Source organism: Lactuca virosa, chromosome 2 (assembly GCF_052849685.1).
Source record: "Lactuca virosa cultivar CGN04683 chromosome 2, Lactuca_virosa_CGN04683_v6, whole genome shotgun sequence".
In the NCBI taxonomy this organism is placed as follows: Eukaryota; Viridiplantae; Streptophyta; class Magnoliopsida; order Asterales; family Asteraceae; genus Lactuca; species Lactuca virosa.
The window spans coordinates 286,199,302-286,222,201 of record NC_136427.1 but is presented as its reverse complement, the minus strand read 5'-3'; the positions used below and the strand labels follow the sequence as shown (position 1 = coordinate 286,222,201).

At 34.2% G+C, this 22,900-nt stretch overlaps 2 protein-coding genes across 2 annotated transcripts; both read right to left on the bottom strand.

Moving 5' to 3' along the window:
* Positions 1 to 5,012: 5,012 nt before the first annotated feature.
* On the bottom strand, positions 5,013 to 6,518 carry LOC145161307 (7-deoxyloganetic acid glucosyl transferase-like). Its single transcript, XM_079080811.1, has 2 exons — positions 5,957 to 6,518; positions 5,013 to 5,870 (listed from the first exon to the last, which is right to left on the bottom strand). The coding sequence occupies exons 1-2, from the start codon at positions 6,474 to 6,476 to the stop codon at positions 5,017 to 5,019; spliced, it is 1,374 nt and encodes a 457-aa protein (XP_078936937.1). The 5' UTR covers positions 6,477 to 6,518; the 3' UTR covers positions 5,013 to 5,016.
* Positions 6,519 to 7,897: 1,379 nt separating this feature from the next.
* Positions 7,898 to 9,800, bottom strand: LOC145161305 (UDP-glycosyltransferase 76G1-like). Its single transcript, XM_079080810.1, has 2 exons — positions 9,248 to 9,800; positions 7,898 to 8,828 (listed from the first exon to the last, which is right to left on the bottom strand). Exons 1-2 carry the CDS (start codon positions 9,777 to 9,779, stop codon positions 7,954 to 7,956), a joined length of 1,407 nt encoding a protein of 468 aa, XP_078936936.1. The 5' UTR covers positions 9,780 to 9,800; the 3' UTR covers positions 7,898 to 7,953.
* Positions 9,801 to 22,900: the final 13,100 nt, after the last annotated feature.

The following is a 22,900-nucleotide window of genomic DNA, read 5'->3' as shown; positions in this document are numbered from 1 at the left end:
CACACATACGCCCTACGTACGAGGTATACGCCCATCGTACTAAGGCGCGCTTTAGTACGCTTAGCGTACACACTTACACTCAGCGTACTCCCAAAGTCTTAATTTACCAAAATGCCACAATGGGTCCTTTTGCAATCTTTTTTTTACTTAGGGACGAATATGCAATAAACCTCAATATAATGGTCAACAATGAAAGTGCCTCAAAACAAGATGTTACATCGCTTTTGCAAACTTCCAAGATCTTATCGATGCGGCAATCCCTTCCAATATTTCTTTTGGTTAGTTTATTACCTTAATTTCACATTTGACATCTTATAATATGTTTATATAATTTGACCATCCTAACACTAATTATATACTAACATTTTGTATCGTGTATATTATATATGTCATCGGTAATGTTTTTCAATGCTATCCACTGGAACCTGCAAACAACAAACTGGATAAAAAAAATTACATTGAAATTGGAAATTTAGAGTATGTTTCTTTTATGACTTTTGCTATTATTATTTTTAAAATTATTGTTTTAATTCATATACGTTTAGGGGACGACAAGTGTTTGCTACTTTGTGGGGACATTATGGTGAACAAATTGATTCCTATGTATCCAAACACCGGGAGAATTTTGTAATGATTATTCAATGTGTTAAGTTGAAGAATTAATGAGGTCCTTTTATTAATACAATATTTTATCTTTATCAATTCCAATATTAATATAAGAAATAATATAATCCAACATTTTTTTCATTTTCTTTTTAAGGGTGTGCATATGTGAATAACACATATTTAGCAATAGAGCTATTCATTGATGAGCAAATTGAAGAAAATATTGATTTCAAAGAGAAGTTTGATTACATTACAATCAAATCCTTTATATATTACTATTAAACTAAATATGTTTTTTATTGATATTATGCTTACACTTTATTTGTAAACTGTTTGAATGAAAAAAAGAGTGGAGCAACTTCTTCTAGTTCTCGTGCTACAATCGTCTTCCATCATGTATATAGTACATGATGACTTTCTTAAAAATAATAATTTCTACCAAATTTCTGCAATCCATGAATTAGAGGAAGTATATTTAGTTTATTAAATCTTAAATTACTATTACTTGATTTTCCTCATTCACTATCATTGCTTATTACTATAGGGAAGTTATGTTCTAATTCTTGGTACAATTAAGATGTTTGAAGATAATCATCAATGGTACTACCCGGCTTGCAAAAACTGTAAGAGCAATGTTCAAAAAATTATGCTTATAGATGAACAAGCCAATGTTTTGGACCAAGTGGCGGAGAATGAAGCATGGGTGTACAATTTAAATAAGATTCTAAGGACATGTTTGAGAAAACTAGTTGTAAGTTGTAGTTTTTATTTATACATAAATGTTTGACAAAAATAATTATTAGCTTTAAAATGTGTAAAATTTGTTAAAAAAAACTAAAAACTAAAAGTTTCGTAAAGCTAAAAGCTACCCAAAATTATTTAAAGTATCTTTTGGATCCGAATTTTTTTATTTTAAATAAAAGCTATAAGTTAATTCTACCAAAAAAAAGTTTTTATTTATTTATTTTTAATTTTTTGAGTTTATTTCTAAATTTTTTTTGCCAAAAGCTCTTAAAAACTTCGTGACAAACACACATAAAAACTAGACAAAACTGTAAAAATGGTCTAAGTCGTATGTATTTTTCCGACTTTTGATCTAAACCCTAACTTTTTTGGATTTGTGGTTTTTTTGACCAACTTTAGTTGTGGTTTTGTCCCTTAGTAATTGAAATGACTATAATACCCTTATTGTATTTATCTTTCATTTTTCTTTCAAATTTTTGAAAATTTAGTATTTATTTATCTATTTTAGTGATTAAAAAAATAAGAAAGAACCCAATTGGATGTCTCTCGTTTAAGAACATGATTAGATAATAAAACTGTTTTAATTATATTTTAATTTAATTTTGATTCTTTTAAGAGAAAATTACCAATTTAGTCAAATTTCTTAATAACTTTTCAGTTTTTAGTCAAATATTAGCATTTGTCCAAAAATAATCACCTAAACTGTAGGCTATTAAAATCGTCTACTATTTCGCCTAAATGGTCTACGGTTTCGTGTTAGGTATATAATTTTTTTTTTCATTTTAGCAAAATAAAACCGTAGACCATTTTATGGTCTACCGTTTTCTCTCACCAATCTACTATATCCCAAACCATAGAAGCGTAGACCATAAATGGTCTACTGTTTTGGCCACTAAAATTCGCATGTGTGTAAAAATAGTCACCGAAACCGTAGGCCATTAAAATCGTCTACTATTTCACCTAAATGGTTTATAGTTTCGTGTTACGTATATAATTTTTTTTCCATTTTAGCAAAACAAAACCGTAGACCATTTTATGGTCTACGTTTTCCTCTCACCGATCTAATATATCCCAAACCGTAGAGACATGGACCATAAATGGTCTACATTTTACTTTTATTTATTTATTTTTTTTTTTTTTTGGTATTTGTCTACTATTTGGTAGAAACTGACTACTAATTATTTTGACTACTAATTCATGAATTCTGACTATCATTTTATACCTAGTATATATTATAATGAGTTAAAAAAATGAAATTGTTTTTTACGAAAACCATAGGTTATTAAGAAACCTACGGTTTTGTTATTTTTTTTTCTAAAAAAATCCATTTATTAAATCTCATCCTAAACAAGAAAAAAAAAATCAAAGATTCAAAGAGAAACTTGGTTGTTCATTTAAGGCTCCATTGAGAAACTTTTTCTAGCTTCAAACACACAAAAATGACTAAAATGGAAAATTATAAATTTATATATTCTCGACTAACGGACCCTGAAACAGTAAACGACACACGAAACAGTAGTTCATTGCCCGAAAGAGTAGTCAACGAAAGGTTGCCCATAGTCAACCAATGTTAACCTTAGACGATTCTAATCGTCTACGATTTGAGAGACTATTTTGAAAAAATTGCTAATTTTTAGTAAAAAATAAATAAGTCATTAAAAAAATGGTAGTAGTTTTCTCTTCTTTCAATACATACAACACATCACAATTGTAGAGAGAAAAAGTTTGAAGAGAAAGAAAGATGTTGCTCTATTTGACTCTCGTACCTTTAAGACTTCGGCTATAAAACTTTTGTATGTTAGCAATTTTGGTCACTGTGCGGAAAATAAATAATAAAAATTGTTCTTATAATTACAGAAAAGGTTCTCATGTTGTTTGTTTATAGAAACAATCCATAAGTTTAAGATTATATACGTTGGTAGGTTTGACCTTATATAGAAAATAAATTATAAAAACTGTCTTCATAATTTATAGAAAATATTTATATGCAATTTTTTTAACAAAAACATGCAATATGTTTAAAAGTTTACGAAAATGATCCTACCTAATGAAAATTTATAGATTACATCTCCCAAAAAACAAGAATAATATCACTGGAACTTGAATCTATAATCAAATGAAACAAACATATTTATTAAACCACAAAACAAAGATAATATCACCCAAATTTGAATATGTTATAAAAGACAAAATTGCAAAAATGGTCCCTGTGGTTGGCAAACTTATGTGCTTTTGGTTCAAAACGAAATATTGGTGCACCATTAGTCTAAAATTTGATCTTTCTATTGTTTTTGGTCCCTATCAACATAAAAAGACTATTATACCCTTATATTTGTTTTTTTAATTTCTTTTGTATTTATTCAAATGTTTTTTATTAATTAAAATTGAGAAAAAGTCTCTCTCTCTCTCTCTCTCTCTCTCTCTCTCTCTCTCTGAAACGCAGAGTGAGAGGGGACATGCTTCTTAGTGCTTCATTCTTCATTCATCTTCCATCTTCACTCTTTCAATCAAACACCCATATTCACTATTTCCATTGATTTTGAAACCTAACAGATATGTGATGTTTTTCCCCAAACACACACAAACACACATATCAGAAATTTGCCAGAAAATCATAACACACACACACACATCACTCATATGTCGAAGCTGCAGTCGGGGCTAGAGTTTGCAGAATGGATTCGGCCACTACCATCAATCTCGTATACCATCACCGTTCTACAATACCATCTGTCGCAATTAGGAAACCCTAACCCTCAAAAATGAAAACCCTAGACCTAAAAAATGTAGATCGGAACCACCTGATTCGAGTTGGGATCAGGCTTCGAGTTATACGAAGATGAAGCGGATGTGGAACCCGATGAAGAAGAAGGAGAATGTTTTGCTTTTTTCGTCAGAGGGTAAATTGCGTTCCCGGGTATCGCTTGCAGATCGTCCACAAAAACAGAGGTTAAACCCGACGAGGGAGCAGCGGCGTCGACGCTAGCTGAGCTGGTGTTCATAAACGAATCGTCAATCATTGGTGGTCCAGTTGTGGGATTAAGCTCAGAAATCATGGATTCAAGCCACGATGAGAGATCAGAAGGATTATAATGAACGGAATCGGAAGCAATTTATCTCAAGGATGTGTGTCGGGAGGGTATTTGTGCTCTCCCTAGTGATGATCACCAGTGCTTTTGGCTTGTTTTTTGAACAAGGAGGGCGACCCCGTGGTCGGTGACCTACTATATCCCCACTACTGTTGCCGAAGCCAGGAGTGTGTTGATTGTTGTCATCGTCGGAATCGGGAGGGATTTAGAGGTGAAGGTCAGGGCGATGTTGCAGGTTTTGAAGGGAAAAAGGGGAATGGAGGAAATTTATGTTTAAAAAACAGGAAGATGGGGTATTTTCAGAGAGAGAGAGAGAGATGGTTTTTTTAATTAAAATAATAAGAACTCAATTAAAAAAATTAAAAAACAATCAATTAAGGGCATAATTGTCATTTTAGGTAGGATATGGACCAAAACCACAAAAAATGATAACCATAAGGACTAAAACTACACAAGATATCCAATTTTGGACCAGTGGTGCACCAACATTTCGTTTTGGACCAAAATCACATAAATTTGCCAACCACAGGGACCATTTTTGCAATTTTGTTGTTATAAAATGAAATAAACATATTTATTAAAGATGCATCGAGATTATATTATTTACTAGATTATCCAACATTGCATAGGATGATCCCCCTATGCTTACACTTTTTCTAGTCAGTTTTTTCATTTTATGTACATTTTCGATCAACTCATGACCCTTGGATCCCATAACATCTCGTATTGTTTTCTCGATTATATTTTTATCGCATCTTTCTTCCATATGCATCCCCACCTTCCATGTTTTACTCATGAACTTGCTATTTACTCGTTGGTCCCAAGAAGCCGGCCAATAGATCATCGGCACGCCCTCAACTATGCCTTGAAGAGTCGAGTCCCAATCGCCATCGGTCAAGAACCCACCGATTGCTTTATGAGCCAAGACCTGGTTATTTGAAGCCGAATCAACAATGAAACCCTTCTCCTTCGTGCCCTTGATGAGCTTCGCCGGAATTCGACCTTCTACAGCTATGGAGTCCGGCCGTCGTACCCATAAGAACCCCTTTTCACTATTCACCAAACCATGCCAAAGCTCGAAGGTTTGTACCCGTGTGAGTTGTGAGTGATTATCAATGTTGACGTAGAGAACGGATTTGGGCTGTTGAGAGTTCAACCACAGGAGGCAATCGTTGTTTTGTACAACGGAGTAATTCAACAATGGTGTCATTCTTTTGGCCTCTTGCCTGAACCCTAGGTGCTTGTAAATCGGGCCGATGGCGTACAGGTTTGGACAAATGGAACGAATTTGAGAGAGTATGGATGCATCTAACGCCTTGAATGTGTTGAGTATGAGCCCATGGGATTGAGGAAGTTGTTGAATTTGGTTTATTAGATGCTTCGGGAAAGGATGAAACAAGTCATGTTTTATGATCGAATCCGCATGATTTTCTATATTAAGAGGAAAAACAGACCTTCAAAATGCGAACAAGAAACTAATTTCAAACAACAGAATTCACGGATTCACACAAACCTACCTACGATTATTGGATCAGAAACTTCAGCTGCTCTGGTGAGGTTGGGGAGATTGGAAAGATGCAATAAGCAACTAGGGTTTAAGGTCAACGCAGAAATAACAGGAACTCGAATCTCATTAGCAACGTCATACACAAAACTCATGATTCCATCTGAAATAATACAGCTCACAGGCCCACGCTCGTCGAAAATCAACTTTCCGGAAGTCAAAAGATCTCTGAAAAGCGGCTTCGTCAGGGTTTCAAGAGAGAGTAACAGATCCGTCGTATTAGATTCCAAGTGATCTGGTGGTAGTCCGTCAGAGATGGTGTGTAGGTGGAAATTTGGATATGGATTTAACCGGGACTCGATGTTGATGTGGCGGAGGAGGAGGCTGTGGGTGTAGGGGATTAGGAGAAATGTGACATCAAGACCGGAGAGACAGAGGAGTTCTGCTAGATCAAAAATGGGGTTTATTGGCCGTTGAAGTGGCGAAGGGAAGACGATGATGTGAGGGGGCGGGGAGATGACCTGATCATCCATTTGACTTTTCTCTTGTTGAGAAATGGGGGATCATCAATTTATGTTAAATATTTTCAAATATAATAAACTATTATCATAGACGTATAAAGTGACCCCACATCTGATGAAGATGAAGATATACGCATAATCTTTTTAACTGTTATTTAAACCGATTAAAATATAAATACAAACAATAGAACTAAACTAACATGATAAAATATAGTAAAGAACAGTAGATGTATATATTATAGAGATCCAGCGATTCGTATGCAGAACCATGGTTTGGTCGTGGTTTGTGGGACATGACGGTGGACGGTGGTCGTCTTTCCTTTTCTCAAAATAGGTGTGTGTTTGGGGGTGGATGTGATGTGTTTGATCAGTTGATTTAAGAGAGACAGATGTATTGCCACATGGAAGTTGGGGGGAGTCCACCTGAGTTATGTTCACTAAAACTCATTGAAAAATTATTTTTGGGCCAAAATATGGTTTTTATATATTTTGAATGCTCATAGCCCATAGATACTACGTTATTTTAAAAAGCGCAAAACATCAAGTTGAATTATTTGAAGGGGCATGAGTCATGAAAGAAGAGGGCTTATTCCGTATTCAGTGTCTAAAAGGCCAAGGCCCCAGGCTTGGTGAGCGTTGGGCTACCCTCGTCTGATAAATAAACGAGTTCCTTGCTCACTCTTTACAAAATTTGATCAACCTTTTTCAATGAAAGCATTTTTAGCTCAAGTGACATGTAAGACATAAAAATCGTGCATTATCGTGATTTAAAGCTCCCTCGTTTGTCGATTTAAAACGAACCAAAATAGCACAACAATACAATTTGAAATTAAAGCTTTAATCATGGAAACTTGGTTCACAAGGAGGCCGTAGATCAAGATTTAAAAGCAAACCTATTAACATAATCAACTTTGAGAAAAACATCCTTCTGTGATTGAATGTGTCTTTATAGATGAGGGAACCTAATGAATTATGATCAACTTCTAACTATAGGACTACTTAGATATAGATAGAAACTAATATACTTAAAGAAGGAATGTTTATCTATTACACCTCCGCAATAGGAGCATGAGGTGGTCGAATACTCATATTGTAGTGAAATTAATCAAATAATATGTTTGGTAGTCCTTTTATTTAAGATACCTGCAAACTAACGTCGAAAAAAGTACACGTGACACCCAAACTTGTCCTTTAGCGAATTAATTTCCTCCAACAAAATGAATGTCAAGTGTAATGCGTTTTGTTTGTTTGTTTTGAACCGGGTTCTTACATAAGAAATGAGATTTTGGCATGTTTCTTTGTTGGAAAATCATTTATAAAGGTTTGCAAATATATATATATATATATATATATATATATATATATATATATATATATATATATATATATATATATATATATATATATATATATATACTCCAAAGATGAAGGTCTATGAAGCTTTTCTCTCCATCATAATACATATGAATTACAAGTACGTGAATTCAAGTTAGAAGGATAGAATATATTTAACTAAGCACACTAATGACCTATGCGAAGATCCACCTTCTTTGAGAGAGAGGTTTACCTTGTCCTTGAGACAACTTATTCTTTCACGCATTTCTTCTCCTTCTTTATCCATCATTACTCTTCTTAGTGCCATCTCAATTCCCACCCTCTGTAAACCATCCTCCAACAAAACACCAATCTTCCAAATGTCGCTCACAAATCTTGCATTTATTGGTTGGTCGGAAAAATAAGGGGAACAAATCATAGGAACTCCTTCACATATGCTCTCCATCGTTGAATTCCAGCCATTATGAGTCCAGAAACAACCCGTTGCTGGATGTGCTAATACGTCTTGTTGAGGAGACCATTTCACTATACGTCCCTTATCACCCACTCTTTCTAGGAACATTTCAGGCAAGGACTCGACCCATTCTGTATCAGCAATCAATCCTGGTCGGACAACCCACAAGAATGGTAAGTCGGTGTTTACCAAACCATTAGCCACTTCTTCAAACTCTGACTTGGTTATATGTGCAAGACTCCCAAAACTTACATATATCACAGACTTGGGAGCTTGGGTGTCTAGCCATCCTAGAATATTTCGGTCTTGTTCGATCAAGCTACTTGAGGATGCTGAGGAGTACTTGTGGAATGGGCCTAATATGAAGCTTGGAATTGGAAGTTCTTGGTAGATGGTTTCCACTTTAGGTTCTTCGAGTTCTTTGAAGCTATTCCAAATAATTCCCGATGATAACGTCGTCTGTCTAACAATATTTGTGATAAGGTCCCTAAAACCATGTGGGTTGGGTGTGATTTTTGCGATGTCTTTGAATTTGATAAATGGATATTCTGGCACCGACGCTTCATAATCTGGATCTGAAAATATCCATTCAAAAGTTAGAATTTTTTTTAACACACGTTCCAAAAGTTTTAAACAAAATAGGAAATCATTATATATAGTACCAAAACCAAGCGAATTGCATCAGTTAGATCTATGTTACAAATATATAAGTGATTATCTTCATAATAAACAATAACTAAGAGTGTATGTGTTATTTATAAACAATATTATATTTTCCATGATCGATCTCACTTGAATTCTGACCGGAAGTTTGTGGAAGAGAAATTACCCAACCAGCTAATATAGCTATACATATATAGATACGTACGTACACGTACATTTATAATATATATATATATATATATATATATATATATATATATATATACACACACACACAAATTCTTGAAGTATGCCGCATGAATGAAACTGATTAGTAATATGGTGAGCCAACCTTCTTTTTTAATGTTAAAGTAACCCTTTTCTGAGAAAATGGTTAAGCCGCCATTAACAAGGGCAGAAACAGGACTGCCTGTCCTCAGCACCAACCGATGGAGCTTCAGGGCATCCGCCACAGCCTGTGTGAAGTAGAATGCAGCATCTGTGATTAAGCAAGCAACAGAGTCTTCAATGGAATCCTCCAACAACAATCCAGCCAGACATTCCCTAAACGGATTTGCACAGGTTTTATTAAGGTACTTAATGTAAAAACTGGCATCTGCGTCAGCCGGTATATGGTTATGGATCTCGGAAAAGCAATCCGGGATGGACTTAAAGGTGAAGTGAGGATAATTTGAGTGGTTTGGGGAGTTGTATTCGGTGTGTATGATGGTTATTTTGAAACCTTGAAACTGAAGAATGCTTGCTAGCTGAAGCATGGGAGTGATATGACCTTGGAAAGGTAGGGGAAACAATACTATTCTCCGGCGAGTTTCCGTCTGATGTGTTGACCGGAGAGTGGTAACATCTCTTCCATTGGTCCCCATGTTCAGCGAGCGAGGTTCAATTCAAAGTATAGAGGCAAGACTTTTAGCTAGGTTCTTGAAATACTATATTATATAAGCATGAAATTCACGATTAATATGTTGCTTTTAAGTTTTAATAGAATAATAGTAGTTTTTGTTGTCAACTTGTCATCCCTCGAGTATACGGATGGTTTACTTTAATCAAATCACGTTGCATATATTGATTATATTCCAATTAATTAATTAGAGTGGAAAATGAAAGGAAATGATATAATAGACTAGCGTTATAAGATGATAACCTTTAGAAAAGTATATCTTAAAATTGGTTCTTTATATGAATATTTATTTCAGGAAAAGAATTTAAAAATCGATATTGAGAAACTTATGTTATTAACTTATAATAAAATAAGAAATTATAAAATCTCGCAGGGGCACAATTCAAAAAGCACATCAATCTATTTAAATGTGGCTATGAAATAAGTAAAATGTTAAGCTTACATGATAGTTCAGCTTGAAATCAAATATTAGCATCAAACCCTAAATATTTGCAATTTCTGTCAAAATATTTGCAATTTCCGTGTGTCAAAATATTGGCAATGCTAAGGGCACATATGTCGTTAAAAGTGTTCCATTTAAAAGTTATAGTAAGATAAGGGAGCCATGGAGAAACCAAAATTGCACCGTAACCTCAAAAAATTTTGAAGAGAGTATTTTAGACGATAATAGTGATAACTAGTACAAAATAAGAAATTGAGATGATGCCAACGAAACTTGGTGGAACATTTAAGAAAATTTAATTCCGGTGGAAACATATAATATATTCACAATCGTAGGTGATTAATTTGAATGAGTTTTTTACATAGCATTAACCTTGACGATGAATGAAAACAAGGGGAAAAGGAGTACTTTAGGTCATTAGATAACGAATGCATGTAAAACAAGAGTGGTATAATAGTTCGTTAAAAAAAATAAAGATTTCAGATGATTATAAAGTATTTAAAAATTGATTATAAAGTATTTAAAAATGATAAAAATAAGGATTTGAGCAAATATTATATTTTAAAGTTTATAAATAATAAATATGATATTTAAAAATTAGATTTGATAAATATAATATTTTAATGTTTGAAAATGGCATATACGAAATTATCTCTATACATGATAGCCAACATAATGTCAAGAAATCTCCATCGCTTATCGAGATATGACTAAAAGTCTAAAACTAAACAAAACACATTTTTATGACCACAATATCATTTTTATAAATTTTAAATGCTCAATGGCGATAGAAACGTTATAATATATTAAAAAAATGTGGAAAATAAGGTTATCTGGAATGGTTGGGAAGAAGACGTGTGAATGCCTAGGTGGACAACCAAGTCACTACAAGAATATCGGCCTTTAGCGGCGACACTATTACCGGCGATAGGGCCTTTTAGCGGCGACTCTAGCATTTGTCGCCGCTAAAGGCTCAAGTCGCCGGTAATAGTGTCGCCGCTAAAAGCTTATCACCCGAATCCGCGTTTTCCCCCTCTGATAGATCTCAGTCGTTCGATCAAGTATCTAATCCAACGGTTGGGGTCCCTTATCCGCACAAACCTAATACCGACGACATTTGTGTCGCCGCTAATAGTTACCTAAAAAATGACGCGGTACCCTTCCCTCCAGATTGTCGCCGCTATCGACTCCTGTCGTCGGTAAATCCCTAACTGTCGCAATTAAAGGCTCTCGCAGATAAAAAAACGCACGCAATCTGCTCATTTTCCTTGTAGTGTCATGCGTGAACACCGCCCTGGTGTCTAGTGGCTTGGCTGTGGAGTGACCATAAAGACGGACGAAGAACCAATGGGAAGGAAACAAGTTTTCAACGGTCAAATATATGAGCTGTTCTTTTTCTTTTAATTCGTTGAAAACAAAAAAAAATAGTTTAATTTTCAAAGGGCTAGTGGTAAACATTTCCAATGCTAGTGGTTCGGTAGTGAGCTTGTAGTAAAACTGACGTGGCGTTGAGTTGACAACACCTTTTTAGTGGGTTGAATATGGCCACTACCCTTAGCCTAAGTTTCAAGCCCAGATGCGTGATGGAAAATTTCAAAGATTTAATGACTAATCTCAATCAAATTAAATGTTTCGGGATATATTCCCAATTTCCAGAAAATTAAACGAATCAAACCGTGAGAGAAAGCCTATTTTTCAAAATTCCAATTTCTATAATAAATATATATATATATATATATATATATATATATATATATATATATATATATATATATATATATATATCGAAAAGTGAATATACATTACAGCCCCACCTAAGCTTAGGTACTAAACCTCGTGAAACTATGTCGTTTTTTTAGATAAAGATTGCAATTAGGGGATTCATGATTAACACTTTACGGTGCAGGTTCAATATTGAAACAATAATTTTGATAGGTGGATTTAAGGTGTAATTTAGGAGTAGATTAGATTTGTCGTTTCAAAAAAAAGTAAAAATGTTAATTATATTTGACCTTCATGATGGTGGAAAACAATAATGTTCACTGACATGAAGTAATAAATGATAATGGAGGAAATAAAACATTGATGGTTAAACGATAATATAGGAAAGAAATGCAATTGAGAATTGTATATTTACCAAGTAAAAGCTGAACCGGTTATATTTACTAAGATAAAAGTGCATAATTTAGAGGTATAATATCTAAGCTTAGGTAGGGCTATAATGTGTATTTCCTATCCCCATATATATATATATATATATATATATATATATATATATATATATATATATATATATATATATATATATATATATATATATATATACACACTAGCCGTTTACCCGCGCAAAACAGCGGACGGCGAATAATTTGTTTTGGCAGATAGTTTTAATGTGACGATTAGTTTCCTTTAGGCGCGAGCTAGTTCATTACGGGCTTTTGGCAGATTGTTTTATGTTGGATAGTTTATTTCAACATATAGTTTCTACCTAGACGCATAGTCGAATAATACAACGGAAGTTGAATATACATTTGAAAGTTCATAGTTGGTTTTACAATATATAAATTACAACAACATGCAATGATGAAGTTTAGTTTATTCAAAACATTTACACATAAAAGTCGATGCATCAATATATTGATAGTCCTGCATTAAACATCAAATGATTATATAAGATATATATTTGAACACATTGTAAAATAATAATATGTTGATTTACCTTGTTAGACTATCTTCATTCACAACCAAACTCAACACAACTATCTATCAAAAAAATAATTTCTATTTCTTCCATCTATACAACCAACTAACCTCAAATTTTTACACTCATTAACAACTTTATCCAACCAAACTCAATCTAATATTTTATATAAAAAAGATTTAAAAAAATTATTAGAAAAATATATTAATAGGGATATTATTTTGTAGATAATTATATTTTAGTATATTTTATTTATTTATTTTACAAATATATAATTTAATTATTGGTAAAGTAAATATATTAAAAAAACTAAATTAAAAGGAAAATTGAGAAATAGAGAAGTGCCACATAGAGAGAAGGAGACCAACTATATGTTTGGTGGACATGCCAACTATATGTTTGGTGGACCATATCCATCCGTGGGTTTTTGTGTTTTTTTAATTTCTTTTTAGGGATAATGACTTAAAAGGGTAATGTATTTTTTGATTTGTACATATTTGGTCAATAATTTTTTTTTTTGTCTATATTTTACCATTGAACTTGTTGAACCGTTCAAAAAACATCCTTATGACCTGCTATCGGAGGTTTAGCCGGTTTCCGGCGTTTTGTGAGTTCCAGCAAGGCTCCGGTCATCTTCTCCAGTGACCCAAAAATCCTTCAACCACTTCAACCTTGAAAATGAGTTTCATAGTCATATTTGTGTCTAGAAATTGAATTTATATGTGTGTTCATCAGATTCATCAGATTTTTGGAACCAAAGCTGATGAACAACATGGAATGATTTGGAAATGATTTTCAACACACACCTGCTTGTTTTGTTAGATCTGACATACACTCAATGGATGAAATCGATTTGAAGGTCAGATCTGGAAAATGGGTTTGAAGCTACATCGTGTTTTGAAATCTGAGAGTTGTTCCATATATGATGTTCATCATCTTCAACCTCCAACCCATATATGATGTTTATTGTCTTCAACCCAGATCTGATGCTCGAAGCTTCCCTTGAAAACCTTCAAACATGGTGTGTTCATCGATTTCAGGAAGGTGTTCGTCTTCATCATGTTCATCTTCTTCCCAAAAAAAAGAGCTCCAGAAGTGTTCAGATCTGAAATCAAATGATCTTTAAGGTTTGTAGCGATTTTTAAATCTCTTCATTCGAGTTTAAACCCAAATCTCTTCATTCGATTTTCAGATCTCCAGACATCTTCGTTTGATTTTTCTGATAAAAAAACCTCTTTTTTCTCGTTTCGATTTATGAACCCAAAACTCGAATCTAAAAACACACACACACATGAACTTAAATCTGAAATCAAGTTCATACAAGAAATCGAGCTTTGGGATTTCTAATGGTTCTAGATCTGGGTTTCTGATGGTTTTCATGTTGAACTTCATAGCCCCTTCATCTTCACATCCCTCCTTCTTTTGAAATCGAAATATGAGTTCTTGGGTTTCTGATGGTTTCTGATGGTTTTCGTGTTGAACTTACCAGATCTGCTATGGTCTTTTTCTTCCTTAAAAACCCACGAATTTGGAACCTTTCAAACTTGTTGGTTTCTGGAGATGACAAAGTTGCCAGAAAAATTCATGTTTGGCCGGAGAAGATGACCGGAGTCCCGCCGGAACTCACAAGAACGCCGGAAAACCGGCTAAACCTCCTATAACAAGTCATAAGGATGTTTTTTGAACAGTTCAACAAGTTCAATGGTAAAATATGGACGAAAAAAAACTTAGTGATTAAATGTGTACAAATCGAAAAATATGTTACCCTTTTAAGTCATTATCCATTTTTTTTAAATTATTTTGTACAACCAACGAGCCTTCTAGTCACCAATGGAAGTAGTCTTAATACATAAACTTCTTTGTACACCACATTTTGATGTGCAGATTACTTCATTATCAAAAAAATTTCTTGCTTTACTAATACTTTGGTATTAACACGTGAACATAAATAATCTATGTTTTTAACCATAAACAAAAACTCACTCTTTTTATAAGTTTATATAAATGATCCATGTTTGTTAAATGTTATGGAAAAATGGTTAATTTTACAGGCATGGTTCATGTTTTAATAACTTTACATAAATGGTTAATTATTAGAGATCATGTTAATCTTTACCAAAAAAAATTGTTGAAGATCAAGCAACCACTTCCTTTAAATCCTCAAATGTATATACCATAAGAATGAAAATTAGTATTGCCGAGAATACAAACATCATATTAATATAAAATATCATTTTCCTAAAAAATATCTTAATTATGTTTAATTTCAAAGTCCCTTAACTACAACTCAATGCATCCAATATAATAAAATGAAAAAAGGATTTCTTTAATAAAAAATAAAATATGAAACATTCGGTGTACAAATATACAATACACTGTATTGTTGAAAATGAGAATATAGTATACAAAAACCATAATAAAAGAACATACAAAATGAGAATTAATAGCATATAAAAATATGAATAAACAACATAGCAAGTAGTTCTTACATGGTGGAAGATGAATTGTAGTAGGGGGAAGATAACTGCGATGTGTCCCTCTGTTCTTTAGATGAATTGTAGTAGGGGGAAGATAAGAAAAACTGTGATGTGTCCCTCTTTTCTTTTCTTCCGATCGCAACTTCTTTGTTTTCTTCAGATCACACACTCTTTCTACACTATATTGTGGAATAATATATATATATATATATATATATATATATATATATATATATATATATATATAATAGAAGTACTTAAATATAGAGTAGAATCATACAAAAATTAATCCAAATAATATCATAACAAAAATATGCAAAATCATACAAAAATAAGTCTAATCAAAATCATAATTTCAATTAAATAAATCATACTCAAATTAGATAAAATGAAGCTAAAATCAAGGACTATTCGATAAATCTTTATCATAATCTTACTATATATTAATTAACAAAATAAAAAAACGAAATTTATTGTAACTATAGACTTTATTAATTTAAAAAGAAAACTGAACTACATACAAAAAGTCAATAAAAAATGATTTTTTTTTCATATTATACCAAATTATAGCATTGTACTTTCAAAGTACAATGCTCTAAAAAATGTTTGTCTTTTTCTCTTTTTGGAACGACAGGAGACAAAGAAAACTAATTTTTTGTTAGTCAAACTAATCCAACTCAATCCATTTTAACATGTTACAACCAACCCAACTAATCAACCCATTTTGATACCCTGAGGAATGAGAAATTACCTTAAGCTCCTTTGAAAGCTTCCCACCTAAGGCTAAAATCAGAACTTGGAGGACCCAAAAGTAATGTCATTCTACAAACACATTTACATCAATTTTTGAGTACAAAATATGGATCTTCATACTAATAAATCAATAAAGTTGAAGCTATATTAATGTATGATTATCTGTTCTTCATTCTCACCTACTAGGTTTAACAACACCACTCACATCATCAAGAATAGTGGAGAGGGGATGAGAAAAAAATTCTTTAGTTAATCTACAAACAACCACACAATGTGATTAAACATTTTGCTTTCTTGGATAATAGATGAAACATAATGTAGGGATGTTATTCGGGTCGGAACCGAACCGAACCGACCCGAACCCGAATAAACCGAAAACCGAATAAGGGTAATTGTATGAACCGAAAACCGAACCAAATAATCAATACGGGTTCGGTTCGATTTGGGTATTATTCGGTTCGGTTCGGTTCGGTTCCGGACCGAATAACCCAAATAACATGTACAAGATGATTAAGGAGCCGAATAACCCAAATAACATTTACAATGTGATTATAAATATTGTATTTTGTATGAGTTTTGTAGCTTATGATAAACACGAATAACACGGATTAACTATTCTTGATATATAAAATGTAAAATCCAACCACCACAATCTTAAGATATAGTTATTAAGCAACATATTAAACACTAAACACTAAACATCCAAAACACCAAAAAATCTATCTATAAGTATATAAGTTAAACATTAAACATTCCACACCTAAATTAAAATATGAATCTTCAGTTTTTATCCATATCCAAAATAATATTTTTCAAACACGATTAACTATTCGGGAATATTAATTGGTTGTTTTCCCTTTCCATCTCCGTTCTTTATCGCCTCTTTTAAAGCTTTCGCGACCCCATCGTCTTTCAAAATTTCATCAATGTTGTTCACAATTGGCTTTCTTGATTTCCTTACCCAATATTGAGTGCAAACCAAAGCCTCTACTATATTTGCAGACAAATTTGTTCGATATGGATCCAATATACGTCCGCTTGTACTAAACGCCGCCTCTGACGCCACGGTAGAGATTTGCAGTCCCAAAATATCTATCAACATAAACATAGAAAATGTTAAAATATAATTATAAAAAAAGTATACAAATAATAAAGTTATACCTTTTACCATACGGGATACAATAGGGTAATGTTGTCGATTTGGTGTAATACGCTACTCTCAATCGATTTCGTTGATTTTTTTGGTGTATTACGTGGGTATTTTGGGTAACGATCGATAGAACATAAGACCGATTAAGCAATTGTGCAAGGGAAAAAATGTGAATTTTCATATTCAGTTCGGTCCTTTTGGACCGAATAAGCCCTTATTCGGGTAACTCGGACCGAATAACCCGAAACTCGAATAAACCTTATATAGATACCCGAAAACCGAATCGAATTGCTTATTCGGGTATAATTCGGTTCGGTTCGGTTCGGTTCTCGGTTCAGTTCGGGTTTTCGGGCCAAATTCTCATCCATAACATAATGTGTTTTAGTGAAGAGATTGAGAAATGTAGAAAAACTAAAACAAATATGATCTGAATTTCTTTGTAACAATTTGTTAAATATCTGGTAGGTACTATTAATTTTAAAAAACAAAAAACAGAACTACATACAAAAAGTAAAGGAAAAATGATTTTTTTATCATATTATACCAAATTATAGCATTGTACTTTAAAGCACAATGCTCTAAAAAAATATTTGTCTTTTTTCTCTTTTTGGAATGACAGGAGACAAAAAATAAAAAAAATAATAAAAAAATAATAATAACTAATTTTTTGTTAGTCAAACTAATCCAACTCAATCTATTTTAACATGTTACAACCAACCCCGACTAATCAACACATTTTGATACCCTGAGGAATGAGAAGTTACCTTAAGCTCCTTTGTAAGCTTCCCACCCAAGGCTAAAAGGAGTGTTGTCTTTCCAGAAGTTGGAGGACCCAAAATTAATGTCATTCTACAAACACATTTACATCAAATTTTGAGTACAAAATATGGATCTTCATACTAATAAATCAATAAAGTTGAAGCTATATTAATGTATGATTATATGTTCTTCGTTCTCACCTGCTAGGTTTAACAACACCACTCACATCATCAAGAATAATGGAGAGGGGATGAGAAAAAAAAATCTTCAATTAATCTACAAACAACCACACAATGTGATTAAACATTTTGCTTTCTTGGATAATAGATGAAACATAATGTGTTTTAGTGAAGAGATTGAGAAATGTAGAAAAACTAAAACAAATATGATCTTGAATTTCTTTGTGAAAATTTGTTAAATACCTGGTAGGTACTATTATCTCACCTCACATCCTCACACACACACCTCAAACCTAACAAGATTGAAGAATTCATAATAAGATTCATGGATACAAGTTATAGAAACTACAAACGTTAGATGCTATAAAAAGCTAAAAATTTATGATGATTATTACAACAATAAGGAAACAGAATACGAATTGTGAGGTGTTTTTAAAGGCTTCAAGCTATTATTCTGTACGTTGGAGTCAATCAAACATTTTTTTGGTCTTGACTTCTTTTGCTCATCAGGGGCATAATTTTTTTCAACCTACAAATCGAGTTATAAAATCAAAACAAAATGATTAAAACATATCTTAAAAACTAATAAAAACGTCCACAACTGATAAAAATATAATAATAAAACATATATTATTTCTAGTTATATATGTTAAACACAGTATATGAAATACCTTAAGAGTTAGGAAGACCATCAGTAAGGGATATCAGTCGTGCTCCAATTGGTGGAAATAAAGGTTGAGAAACCTTTGAGAATTAAACCATCCCACCTGCAAAATAGGATAAAAGAGTAGTCAATAAGTTATTTACTTAATGATGAACAGTAACTACTTTGATTATTATAACACACAAACAGTTTCTGCATGTACCAAACATGGTAGTACGATAAGCTATCTTCATGTAACAAATATGGGGCTCCATGCCTGACTAATCACATCCAAGCAAACTGAACCAAAAAACATATACTAAAAAAAATCAAAATATGTAATATTCTTGAATCCAGTTATAAGTTGAAACCAAAACAAGATCATAGATTCTTCAAAATTAATGAGTTCAAGCTAACACTCACATTTCATCCACTTTTGGATGATAAATTTGGTTAACAAAGCCGATGCAAGGGTCCGTATAGCTGGATGGAACTGTTTCACTCATGATTTGAAGGACACCAGAGTGACTAACAACTTGGCTCCACCATTTGGCTCATAGGGGCATTTTTGTCTGAAAAAAGTCTCATAAGTTTTTAGAACCAATTTAGAATCCAAACCCAAATCTTTAAGATTTTCAATCGAAAAAAAGGGGACCATATGTGTGATGGTTCGTCAACGAAGAAGTAGTTCGACGACATATATTGCATAAAGACAACGATAAAAGACAGTTGGTGGTGCAATGATGGAAAATAAGTGGCGGTGCGTTGCTGGTGTAATAGTGGTGTGGGACAAAGGGGGAGTGATGAGAATCAGTTTGTGATGGGGGGGGGCTTTTTTCTGGTTTATGGTGTGTGATGTCTGGTGGCGATGGTGGATACAACTTAGGGTTAGGGTTTCGAGTGAATGGTGACTGAGGATGGCGTTGATCGTGGCAGTGAGATAAGGGTAGTGTTTCTCATCTCGACTTAAGGTAGAAGCGGGGCGACAGAGGGGGTTACGGAAACTGGTGGTGGTAATGACGATGCCGGGAGGGTGGTAGTAACAGAGACGTCATGAGAGTTGTGGTAACGGATGGATACTGGAGACTGAAGAGAGTAAGGAGAGAGATAGAAGAGATGATGCTGGTGCGATGGTAGTTTGGGTAGAAGGAGGAGTGAGCATCGGTTCAAGATAGGGTGGTCTGTTTTCGGTGACGACGATTGATTTAGGGTTTTGGTGAATAACTGTGAGTCTAGGAGAAACAGAGAAATGAAATATTGTTTAATTTCCAAATTAATTATCAAAATGGATGTGTTAGTAGGTGTGTTGGATAATAAGTTGTACATAAGGCAGTAGGTGTTGTACCTCTTAAATTTCAAGAAATGTGCAATATGCTTAATAAGATAGTGAAGATATATATATATATATATATATATATATATATATATATATATATATATATATATATATATATATATATATATATATATAGGGCTAGGTTATAATGTGGATGGACAACTATTGTGTTGACGTGTGGACAATGTTATTCTATGAAAATTACTAAGAGAATAAGTTGTTTGCTAATATGAATACGTTCAACCTTACGTAACTATCGTCATTTTCATGCATTCTCACTAATTCTTATTCATTTTCGTTCTCACACATTGTTTTTTTCTCATTTTCATTCTTACATAATACGACTCAATAAACATCCTGACAACATTCTGACAGAATGAGAATAATAGAAAAAGAGTCTATAATAACCTTATAAACGATTTAATTTGTGAGAACGCGTGATAATGACAATAGTTATGTAAGATTGAACGTATTCACATTACCAAACAACATATTTTCTTTGTCATTATCACAAAATAGCATTGTCCACACGTTCGCACAATAGATATCAATCCACATTTGAACCTAGCTATATATATATATATATATATATATATATATATATATATATATATATATATATATATATATATATATATATATATATATATATATATATATATATATAAAGGGGAGCGTTCAATCGAGAACATTTCAGATCAACTTTGGACCATACAATTTTTTAATTAAAATTATAAAATAATATCCATAAGAATCAAAAAATAGTTACAAACAATTAAAAAACCCACTCACCACCCACCACCACTACCTACTACCCAGCACCATCTCCACCACCTATCACCACCACCCGCGACCACCACCAACCACCACAGCCACCACCGCCCACCATCATTACCCACCACCACCACTCATCACCACCACCCGCCACCACAATCACATCCTACCACCACCCAACCACCACCACAACCCATCATCACCACCCACATCCACCACCCCCACCCCCACCCACTTCCATCACCCATCACCACCACCAACTACCACCCACCACCACTACCCACCACCACCACTCATCACCACCATCTGTCACCACCACCTCCACTCACCATCCACGAAAACCACCACCCGTTACCACCCACCACCACCACCCATCTCCACCACCCATCATCACCACCCATCACCACCACCCATACCCACCACCCGCCACCGCCACCAACCATCACCCACAACCACTACCCACCACCACCCACCACCCATCACCCGCCACCACCGCCCCCACCAAACATCACCATCACTACCACCCACCACCACCACCACCCCTACCACTAACCACCGTCACCCACACCCCCACCCATCACCCACCAAAACCACCACCTGCCACCATCACCACCACCCGTAACCACCACCCACCACCACCATTACCACCTACCACCATCATCACCCACCACCACCAAACGTTAGCACATACCACCACCAGCCACCCACCCACTAACACCTACCACCATTCACCATCACCACCTACTACCAAGCATCACCACCCGCCACCATCACCCCACCTAAAATCCACCAAAACCACCACCTACCACCATTAATACCACCCACCACCATCACCACCCGCCAGTTACCACCACAAACCACCACCACCATCCATCACCATCACCACGAAACATCACCATACGCCACCACCACTTGCCTCCACCATACGCTGCTACCCACCCACCAATGCTGATGGGTTTTGAGCAAAAGAACATCCTATGTGCACATGCAAAACCCTAAAGCTTTGGATCTAGGTTTCTCTATTGTACATGCAAATTTATCCAAAGCTTGCAAACCCTATGTAACGTCCCAAATTTTACAAAGAAAATTTTCATTATATTTTAAAACCCAAGTCAATTTCATAAACCATAATCTCCAAAACATTTATTTTCAATTCAACATTCAACACATCATTGTTTTCTTTTTTTTTTAAAAAAAAAAACATCAGAGGGTCCCCACACGTCAAAAGAGAGATAGAGTGCATGCCACGTCATCACGCCTTGCCCTTGCCCTTAGGCTCAGAAGTACCTGAAACAAATCAACAACCTGTAAGCGAAATGCTTAGTGAGTTTCCCAGAGCATACCACACACATTCACATACACATACCCTGATAGCTATAAAAGCTACACATGTATCATATATCCTGTTAGCTATAAGAGCTACACATATAGCACATATCCTGTTAGCTATAAAAGCTACACACATATCCCATAAGCCATGCATACATAAAACCTGTAATAATGCCATGGGCTACCCCACATGGTCTTTACCTAGGACTGCCATGGGCTCCCCCACATGGTCTTACATCCAATGCCATGGGCTACCCCACATGGTCTTTACCTAGGATTGCCATGGGCTACCCCACATGGTCTTACATCCAATGTCACGGGCTCCCCCCGGGGTCTTTCTTGCAAAACACATAATCACATATCATATCAAGTCACAGAAAGACTAGCACATATAACATAATGACATAATGGGCCGGCCTTGGTGCCTTAGACCCATAGGTATGGTGAGAAAACGCACCTCCGTCCAATGAATACAATTACTGTCTTCCCAATAATCCGCACCCTATCAAGCTGAAATATAACAATAATATAATCAATGATAAG